This window comes from Alligator mississippiensis, chromosome 2 (genome assembly GCF_030867095.1).
Source record: "Alligator mississippiensis isolate rAllMis1 chromosome 2, rAllMis1, whole genome shotgun sequence".
Classification (NCBI taxonomy): Eukaryota; Metazoa; Chordata; order Crocodylia; family Alligatoridae; genus Alligator; species Alligator mississippiensis.
This window is the reverse complement of record NC_081825.1, coordinates 174079256-174090134: the sequence shown is the minus strand read 5'-3', so window position 1 is coordinate 174090134 and position 10879 is coordinate 174079256. Positions and strand designations below refer to the sequence as shown.

Genomic DNA, 10879 nt, shown 5'->3' with positions numbered 1-10879 from the left:
GCGAGGGGCACGACAAGTCTCTCACTGGGGTTGTAGAGAGGCAGCAGCAAGGCGCCAGACTTCCATGCGTAGACCCTGAGATGGTGCAGAGTCATTTGGAAGAACTGGATGCCTTTAAGTCGGCAGGCCCAGATGGGCTCCATCCGAGGGTGCTGAAGGCACTGGCCGACGTCATTGCAGAGCCACTGGCGGGAATATTCGAATGCTCGTGGCGCACGGGCCAAGTCCCGGAGGACTGGAAAAGGGCTAACGTGGTCCCCATTTTCAAAAAGGGGAGGAAGGAGGACCCGGGCAACTATAGGCCGGTCAGTCTCACCTCCATCCTTGGTAAAGTATTTGAAAAAATTATCAAGGCTCACATTTGTGAGAGCCCGGCAGGGCAAATTATGCTGAGGGGAAACCAGCATGGGTTTGTGGCAGGCAGATCGTGCCTGACCAACCTAGTCTCTTTCTATGACCAGGTTACGAAACGCCTGGACACAGGAGGAGGGGTGGATGTCGTATACCTGGACTTCAGGAAGGCCTTCGATACGGTATCCCACCCCATACTGGTGAACAAATTAAGAGGCTGTGATGTGGATGACTGCACAGTTCGGTGGGTGGCGAATTGGCTAGAGGGTCGCACCCAAAGAGTCGTGGTAGATGGGTCGGTCTCGACCTGGAAGGGTGTGGGCAGTGGGGTCCCGCAGAGTTCGGTCCTTGGACCGATACTCTTTAATGTCTTCATCAGCGACTTGGACGTGGGAGTGAAATGTACTCTGTCCAAGTTTGCAGATGACACAAAGCTATGGGGAGAAGTGGACACGCCGGAGGGCAGGGAACAGCTGCAGGCAGACCTGGATAGGCTGGACAAGTGGGCAGAAAACAACAGGATGCAGTTCAACAAGGAGAAATGCAAAGTGCTGCACCTAGGGAGGAAAAATGTCCAGCACACCTACAGCCTAGGGAATGACCTGCTGGGTGGCACGGAGGTGGAAAGGGATCTTGGAGTCCTAGTGGACTCCAAGTTGAACATGAGCCGGCAGTGTGACGAAGCCATCAGAAAAGCCAATGGCACTTTATCGTGCATCAGCAGATGCATGACGAATAGGTCCAAGGAGGTGATACTTCCCCTCTATCGGGCGTTGGTCAGACCGCAGTTGGAGTACTGCGTGCAATTCTGGGCGCCACACTTCAAGAAGGATGCGGATAACCTGGAGAGGGTCCAGCGAAGGGCAACTCGTATGGTCAAGGGCCTGCAGACCAAGCCCTACGAGGAGAGACTAGAGAAACTGGACCTTTTCAGCCTCCGCAAGAGAAGGTTGAGAGGCGACCTTGTGGCTGCCTATAAGTTCATCACGGGGGCACAGAAGGGAATTGGTGAGGATTTATTCACCAAGGCGCCCCCGGGGGTTACAAGAAACAATGGCCACAAGCTAGCAGAGAGCAGATTTAGACTGGACATTAGGAAGAACTTCTTCACAGTTCGAGTGGCCAAGGTCTGGAACGGGCTCCCAAGGGAGGTGGTGCTCTCCCCTACCCTGGGGGTCTTCAAGAGGAGGTTAGACGAGTATCTAGCTGGGGTCATTTAGACCCAGCACTCTTTCCTGCTTATGCAGGGGGTCGGACTTGATGATCTATTGAGGTCCCTTCCGACCCTAACATCTATGAATCTATAACCTAGTGGGCCAGATGAAGTGGTTCCATGGGATCAATGCAGCACTCTAAATCTTTGATCCTGTAAAAGAGCAAGCATACTATAGGTGGGACTTAACACTGACTATGTGAAGCCTGGCATGAGGAATCATGTTTGCTGACCCTGGATTTTGTACAATAACACAGTGAAATTCTGGTGCTTCATAGCGAGTCTTTGTTTTCTTTCCATGATTTGGGCTAGCTACAGCACTATGAGCAGTGCCAGAATAGGCAATGTGTTCTCTATGACCTAGTTAGGGAACTGGGGAAGTGATCTGAGTAGACAGTAGTCTTCAATTTAAGGATGGCTTAGTCAAGTCTGGTTTAAATCTACTAAAGGATCAGTTTAAGTTAAAATATAGGGGAAAAACCCTACTTTTTAATGGAAAGAAAAGGTCCTCTCAGAATTTGTTTACTAAATTTGTTTTAAATGTATGATTTAATTGCAATCAATGTAATTTTCTCATTTAGCAAAGAACATGGATGACATTGTAAAGCACCATATTAAATGGATGTAAATATAGAAGTGCAAGGAAGGAAGAATACCATTGTTAAAGAACAGCTGAGAGAATGTAAGAGATTTCATTAGTTTTACCTCACAAAAATTGTAAAAGGCAACTCAGCTTGACAATATCTACAGATTTGAATTCCATTTACTTGCTAAAGAGCATTTCTAAACCAAGACATTCAGGGCAGTGTCAAACAAAACAAAACCAAAAACATATTTTGTAGAGGTGCACCAATACATCAGTCTGATATCGGATCGACACCAATAGAAAGAAAATTTTCTGCATTAGAAATCGGCCCAATGCAGACAATAATTTTTTCTGATAAATTCCAATGCATGTGTGCAGTCGCAGTGCAGCACACCTCAAATTCAGTGAGGAGCAGAGCCGGCAGTGTGGAGTGCTAAATGCAGCTGGTAAGTCTGGTGTGGTGGAAGGGGAGGGGGGAGGGGGCATGCGGGGACAGATCAAGGCCCATGGGTTTGGTGTTGGGGCTGGGACTAGGGCTGGGGCAGGGGCAGGGGCAGGGCCTTCCCAGCCAGGACCAGGGAAGGTATGGGATGGAAGCACAGCTTGTCAGAGGGGTGCAGGGCGGGGGGGGGGGGGTCCTCCTGCCTCTGTGTGCAGCTCATCTGGTGCTCATCTGGCACCTCCTGCCGCTGCTTCTGCCACTTGTCCAGGAGGGCACAGAGGGTTGGGGGGGCATGTGTCCCAGATCTGCATGGGGCAGGACAGGCTGGGGCCCAGCCAAGCAGATCTTCAAGCTGAAGATTGTATTGGAAATCGGATCGGTATCAGTCGATATGCCTCCTTAAAAATCAGCTATCAGTATCAGCCCCCCAAATCTCTTTTCAGTGCACCCTTAATATTTTCTTTTTTATTCTATTTATTCTTAGCAAATGATAATGTTCATGTTGGCAAACTGATTATCTGGGAAAGTTTTCCCCAGCTATTGTCCTCCTTAGGCTATCCTTCACCTCTTTGTTCCTCAGGCTGTAGATCAAAGGGTTCAGCATTGGGACCACAAGGGTATAAAATACAGCTGAGATTTTTTCCTGTTCCAGTGAGTAGCTGGAACTGGGTTGGATGTAGCTAAAAGTAATAGACCCATAGAAAACAGTGACCGCTGTCAGGTGGGAGGTGCAGGTGGAGAAGGCTTTGCATCTGCCTTCTGCAGAGTGGATCCTCAGGATGGCAGACAGGATGTACATGTAGGAGATGATGACAGTCAACAGACTTAACAAGGCTATGACCCCAGAAAAAGCTAACAGAACAATCTCATTTGTATGGGTATCAGAGCAGGAAAGTTTTAGCAATGGAGGGAAGTCACAAAAATAATGTTTAATGATGTTGGGTCCACAGAATGACAATCTCAGCAAGCCACATGTGTGTGTCAGTGAATTGAAGAGACCTCCTATATAGGATATCGATACCAGCTGAATACATGGTGTCCTACTCATGACAGCAGTATACAGCAATGGGTTACAGATGGCTATGTAGCGGTCATAAGCCATTGCAGCCAACAAGAACCCTTCTGTGGTAACAAATACCACAAAAAGAAAATATTGAGAAAGACAAGCAGAATAAGAAATGGTTTTCTTCTCCACTAAGAAGTTCACCAGCATCTTTGGAGCAAAGACTGAGGAGTAGCAGAGGTCAACAACAGACAAGTTGCTGAGGAAGAAGTACATGGGAGTGTGAAGTCGGGGATCAATCCAGATCAACACAATCATTCCAAGATTTCCTATCAGGGTGATGATGTAGACTAACAGGAACAGCACAAAGAGTGGGATTTGCAACTCTGAACGGTCTGTCAACCCAAGGAGGATGAAGTGGGTTACCATGGTATAATTGCTTCCATCCATTTAAATAGGACTGCATGATACCTGATGAGAAAATGACCTTGATCAGTATAAAAGAAGAAACAACTATTACATAAGCAGAATCTGACAGATGATGTAAAAGTTTCTGTAAACTAGATTCTGTGGTCCATGATTGCGCATTAACTTAACTAACACCATGGACATTGATGGCTAGGCACCCCAAGACACAAGACTTGTAGTTTCCATGAAGAGCCAGTTGTTAAGCCTATAGACATGCCTCATCTGATTTTTGGTTATAAAGAACAGAATCTCCTCTCTACAGAACTGAGAAGCTAGAACCCAATGGGATCAGATTCTAGTTCTTTAAAGCATTTTTTTTAAATGTCCAATAAATATTCAAGCAACTTCACAAACTGAATGACATTTTGCATACATGTACCTTGAAGTTTAATGTATACCAGATGGGCAAGAATAGGTTGACAATTAAGACAATTTTTAATTGAATTCTGGCATCTGAAGTTGCATGCATTAGATTTTTCAAACGTCCTAAAGACAGAAGCAGTCCATTTCCAATAAGAGGGAAACTTTTCCAAGGTTAAGAAGTGGTACGAACCACACAAAGTGATTCAGGCAACCTTTCTGCCAACAGACTTGTTTCTCACCTAATCATGTTTCGTTGCACCTTGTCTCATGTCCATTTTTCCTCACAGTTCTTCATGAAACAGCACAGGACAGTCAGGTGGATTTTGTGAGCATTTGGACGCTACCTGATCACAATCCTAATTTGTTGGCGTTATACATTGTTGTTAATTCCAGGCCTAAAAATTCAATACAATTTCTCTTTAATAAAGGGCAGAAACAATGAGTTACAACTACAGAATACAAGCTGCTTATCCTTGAGCAAAAAGGGATGAGGCTGATATGGGTTATTTATGCTAGTATTAAGGGGTAGGCAGACACAGAATCCCTGGAGCACAGCACCTCTCCTAGCCCCAGGCTGGGCACAGCTGGGACCATTAAAGTTCCACCTTGGAAGCCTGCAGTAATTGCTCCCCAAAGTTTGTTTTCAATAGGTGTACATGGTCAGCAGGCATGTTTATTTTCCTTTGTTTTGTGTGATTCATAGTTCACCCTGTTTTCCTGAGCCAGCAGATCAAAAATGTTTCACGGTAAAGAAGCCCTGTTCTATCAGGTGTAATATAATAGATGTGTTAGAGTGGAACTTTTTCCGAGTCTCACTATTTGGGAACCAGTTCACAGTTGTCATGGTTCAGAGGTGTACACACATAAAGTAACCTGGCATTTCAGATAGAATAGGCACCCGTCAGCCACTGAAGTATTGTAACTCAGGCACCATGGGTGGGAGTGAGCACCCAACCCTGAATGTCTCACAGTGGGAGAGTTAGTGGGGGAGGCAGAAGTTGATAAGCTAGATCCACTAAAGAAGTTCAGCCTCTCAGTCCTGAGTCTTGCAGCACCTATCTTTTCACTCACTTCTACCTACTGAAATATACAGTCTTGTGTTATGTGCCTAGGCTCTCTATACAGTGCCCAAGGAGATTTAACTGCCTATCCCTGGGATTTATAAAAGCTAGCAACAGGAAATCCTGAGAAGGGTATGATTTAAGCCCTAATCTCTGCGTGTTCAAGGCCTTTGATGCCAGGATCCATTGCTGATGTGGTGCAGAAAAGCCTTGGGTGCCTAAAGAAGAACATATGTAGGACTGAGTTGTCTAGTTTCCAGTGAATTCCAAATGTCAGTCCTAAATACCATTCAGCTGCTACCTAACCCTGGAAAGTAGCACCACTATTGGGCACCTCTCTGACTACCTTAGAAGTCCTTCAGATACCAGAGTCCTGTTTCTGAATATGCCCAGAAGTGCCCCACTCTAAAGGCCTCAGCAGTAAAGTATCATGGGGCTCTTGGGCTACAAATACATTCCTTTACATTCTCAAGCTAGCATTAAGTCTGACCAGGATCCAGTTCCTGCTCTCAAGATTAACTGATTTTTATCTAAAGGTGCTTGAATGGAAAATGCATAAAGAACAATGGGACAGGAATTAGTACCTAAAATATGCCCCACCTCCACCCCCAAGTAGAGTACCCTAAACACTAGGCAGGAATTCCAGGATCTGTCACCTTGGCCCCATGCATCTTGCATGTTAGGTTGTGCTGTGTACAGTTTTACCTGGTATGGTGGAGGACTCTCCAAATTCCACCCCACCCTTTAACTTTACCTGTAGCCTTCAGGTTAGGACACACTCAGAGGAGATGGAAAATGTGTGTTTGGATCACTTCAGTCTTAGGAGTGCCCCAGAATACAGGACTCCCACTTCCTGGATGGGGAGAACTCTAAACAATAGGTAGTTGTATAAAAGGTAAGAGGCAGTGCCACTAACCCTATATCTCCTCCAGTAACCATGTTTTGGGGGGTGGTAATCCCTGTTCTGTTCCTTGGGAAAAGAATAATAATTTCATTACCTCAGGAGAGATGAATGAAATGGCAAAGTGTTTGAAGAATTTATATATGGCACCAGATGCATGAGTATGAACCTTGCTCCAGGCTCATGCTCAATAAGCACATGTCCATTCAGTCTGGGAAGTCAAAGGAAAAATAATGTCAATGATGTGCAAATTATTGGGCTGTGAACTATTGATTACCCTTCAGAATAGAGACCTTGGATTTGCTGTAGGTATTTCTCTATAAATGTCAACTAATTGACCAGCAGTTACAAAAAAAAAACAATAAAATGTTGGACAGGAAAACACCTTATGCCACTGTATAAGATTGTGCACCAACATCTTGAATATTGCATACAGTTTTCACCTGCCCATCTCAGAAAGAATGAAAACATACAGATAAAATCAATGGACATGATCAGAGGTATTTGGCAGTTGCCATACCGGGAAAGACTCAGGAGGCTAGGACACTCCACTTTCAAAATAAGGCTGGGCTGAGGGGCTTCTGATAGATGTGTATAATAAAAATGTGAAGGGTGTGATAAAGTGGATAGGGTACTGCTATTTAGCAAGTCCCCAAATACAAGAACAAGGTGGCATCCAGTTAAGTTATCAGGAGATGGATTTAAAACAAACAAGATTTGGTTTTTTGGTCACAATATATAGTAACATTTTGAAACTCATTGATACAAGTAGAGGCAGATAATATAACCCGGTTCAAAAGGGTTTGGACAAATGGAGTTATTATACAGAACAATCAGGAATACATCTTCTGACATCCCTAAACCAATGATGGTTGATGCCAGGGTATGGCTACTTTAGTTATGCCATGTTCATATACTTCTCCCTTTAAAACATCTACAACTTGCACTGATGGAGCATGTGTCAGAATTTGTAAGGTGAATGTGAAAGAGCTCTGACCTGGAAAAGGAGAGATCTGGTCTCTAGTTTCTGTTTCAGTGAATATTTCATTAAAACAAAAAAAAAAATCAGGTAGCAGTTGGAATCCAGATGCTGCCTTCTTCCAGGTGAAACTCCCCTCCCCCCATAGACTGAAGAGTCAAGCTCTCTTTCTGACACACAGAAAAGTCAAAACAATCACTTTTCATCTGATGAAGTAAGGTGTTAAGCATATTTGTCTCTGATTTAGTCTATGGTTCAACTTTATCCTGCCTTCTGCCTGATTTTAGACCAACTACCTCTCTCAAAAGAACGTGGCACAACCTCAATAGGCGGAATTAAGGGATAATAAACACCACATTGTAATTTATAGCTTAGTACTTAGGATAGTGTCTAGGGAGGTGGAAGGGGAAGGAAGAGAATCTATAGGCTCTGATATATATTCAAGCCCCTGCTCTAATTCATGATGCTTTACATAAAGTGCCATGAGTTACAGCACCCTCCCTCCAACCCCCAACCCAACAGCTGTTCCTCTGTTGGGTCAGGATGAGGGGATCAAGCCTGCTTGCAGGACCCAGAGTGCTGAGGAGCTACCACTGTCCCCAGTCTTGCGCCCTTACCCTCCCAGCTCCAGGACTGTTGATAGGAAGGGAGGGGGGAGGGAAGAGGAGAGAAGAGGAAGCCAGCTGCAAGGAGATGCTGACTGTACTTCCCCTAGCCTGAGCTGGAGGGGTGGGGGAATGGATTAGAGCGCCCCTCATCCCATACCTTGTGGACCCAGTCAGCTCCCCCCCTCCCCCCCCCCCCACTACCTCAGGCCCCTGATTCAGATTTTTAAGCTTCAATTAAATCCTGAACATATGTAAGGTACATAAATCAAGGCAACAAAATGAAGCCCATAGTCCTCCTCTCTTTTTTAAACCAATTATTATACTGTTTTTTATTAATTGATTAGAATCAACTTCATAAGCACATTAACTGAAAACATTTTCTCCGTTGTATCATCTTCTTAAATGAATCCTTCACTTCCTTGTTTCTCATACTGTAGATGAGGGGGTTCATCATGGGGACAATCAGAGTATAAAATACGGCTGAGACCTTCTCCTGTTCCAGTGAGTAGCTGGAACTGGGTTGTACGTGGCTTAAACTTACAGGCCCATAGAACATGGTGACAGCAGTGAGGTGGGAAGCACAGGTGGAAAAGGCTTTACGTTTACCTTCATTTGAATGGATCCTCAAGATGGAGAAGAGAATGTACATGTAGGAAATGACAACAATCAAGAGAGTGGACATGGCAATAACTCCAGAAAAGGTTACAAGCAGAATTTCATTGATGTGGTCATTAGAGCAGGTGAGTTTCAGTAATGGATTAGTGTCACAAAAATAATGGTTGATGACATTGGGCCCACAGAATGACAGCCTCAGTAGGCCACATGTGTGTGTCAAAGAGTTGATGAGCCCACCAATGTATGATCCCACCACTAGCTGAATACAGACTCTCCTGGACATAACCACAGTATAAAGCAGTGGGTTACAGATAGCTACGTAGCGGTCATATGCCATTGCTGCCAGCAAGAATCCTTCTGTGGTCACAAACACAACAAAAGAGAAATGCTGGAAAATGCATGCAGAGTATGAAATAGTTTTACTCTCCACTAAATTCAGCAGCATCCTTGGAGCAAAGACAGAGGAATAGCACAGATCTACCACAGATAAATTACTGAGAAAAAAATACATGGGAGTGTGAAGTTGAGGATCAATCCAGACCAATGCAATCATTCCAAGATTCCCCACCACAGTGAAAATATAGACCACCAGGAACACCACAAACAGGGGGATCTGCATTTCTGGACGATCAGTTAGGCCCAGGAGGATGAAATGTGTCACCACTGAGTGATTCCCCGCAGCCATTTATATGATATTAAAAGATAGCATACCTGCTTGGATAAAAAATGTGATCAGTGCAAAAGGAAAAAAAAAAGATCATTGCATGAAATAAATATGAATTACACCATTTGGTTTGGATATATGCCCAGAAACAAGCTATAAACATGTTGGACAAAGTTCTGAATTAGTTTACACTCATTTTTCATGATGAGTGAGGCTGTAAAAGAGGCCTTGGAAACATAGAAATCTGCTTTCCTTAATGTAATTCATATTGATTATAAAGTTTCCAGTTAGCAATGGTGCTTTGAAAAGGTATATCTATAGTGAAATACACCTGTAATTTCTCAAGCTCATTAGCTGGCTTCTTTATACTGAATACTCACTAATAGTATATTGCATAGTTCTGATACCTTCGATTTCATCCCTGAGATACAAATTCAATCTCCTTTCAGAGCATCCTTTTGGATACACACAATGTCTTTGTTGTGTCCCAGTTCTGTTCACTAATTCTCATTGCATCTCTCTATTGTGCTGCTAATCCAAAACTGTTTTAATATTATGAGTAAGGTCTGCAAAACTGGTAACATCGGTTTAAAAGTCATGCTTTAAAAAGAAAAAAACACACACAACACAAGTATAATTGTGGATTTGGGAATAATGGGAATTAAGGTAATTTCATCTCCTGGCAGATTCTTGGTATTTTGAAATACTGAGTAGAAATTAAAATTGAACTTTTGAAAATCTTTAAAAAGGGAATGGAATGGAGCACCTGAACCACAGGCCCTGGATGCCTGGAAACTTTCAATTCTGAGGAAGTCTTCCAGAAGCAATGAGTTCCCCAGCAACCTACAAGGCAGATGAAGCAACAGGAAATCAGGCAAATTTCTCTAACCTCAGCTGAAATCACATCAGCTGCTCAAATGATCAACAAATTCCAAAGAAAATGATAGTTCATTAGAAAAGTTTCAACTAGCCTTGGCTAAATATTTGTTTTCTCATACTTACATCAGCCTTATTTTCAGCCTGGCACATCCAATCATGTGGGCTATGAGAGAGGGAGGGGGACAGATTGTCAAGTGTTAATGTGACTCCAGGAGCCATGGCTTTATGGGAAATACCAATATTAAAAGATTCAATAACATACTAAGGTAGCCCAGCAGCTCTGACCAGATGTGGATATGAAGGCAAAATGAAAGATGCTTGAAGAACTTGCACAGGAAACAGTTTGAAGCAAGAAGTAAGAGGACAGAACAAGTAAGAAATCCCTTTAAGAGGAGCACGAGGAAAGGGAAGAGAGGAAATAAAGGAGGAAATCAGGCTAAGATATATGAGGTAAAGTGATATAGCACCTTAAAGGTTAGGCTTTTGCACATCTGGATCCTCCCTGTGGCATTCCCTGCCCCAGTTCATCAAACTTCTTTTTTAGTGTCAAGACCTTTTGCAGTCTATCATCTCTCATACACAAGTGCAGTGTCATCTACCTGCAACACTCATATGATATGTTTTTTAATCAGGCACTACACTGTGGATTTTAAGAATATTGTGGTGATTATTAATTCTATTAAATTTTTTCACTCCAAGATAATTTGTGGGCCAAACAAGAACATTAAAGTGAAGTCCTCTCCTGC

General features: G+C 43.6%; 2 protein-coding genes across 2 annotated transcripts; both read right to left on the bottom strand.

The window, feature by feature from the left end:
- Positions 1 to 3031: 3031 nt before the first annotated feature.
- LOC102576614 (olfactory receptor 1052-like) lies at positions 3032 to 4045 on the bottom strand. Its single transcript, XM_019496758.1, is given in 1 exon segment — positions 3032 to 4045. A coding segment is annotated over 1 exon segment (1014 nt).
- Positions 4046 to 8327: 4282 nt separating this feature from the next.
- LOC102576844 (olfactory receptor-like protein COR8) lies at positions 8328 to 9287 on the bottom strand. Its single transcript, XM_006267537.3, has one exon. It carries the CDS (start codon positions 9273 to 9275, stop codon positions 8328 to 8330), a length of 948 nt encoding a protein of 315 aa, XP_006267599.1. The 5' UTR covers positions 9276 to 9287.
- Between the last annotated feature and the right edge of the window lie 1592 nt (positions 9288 to 10879).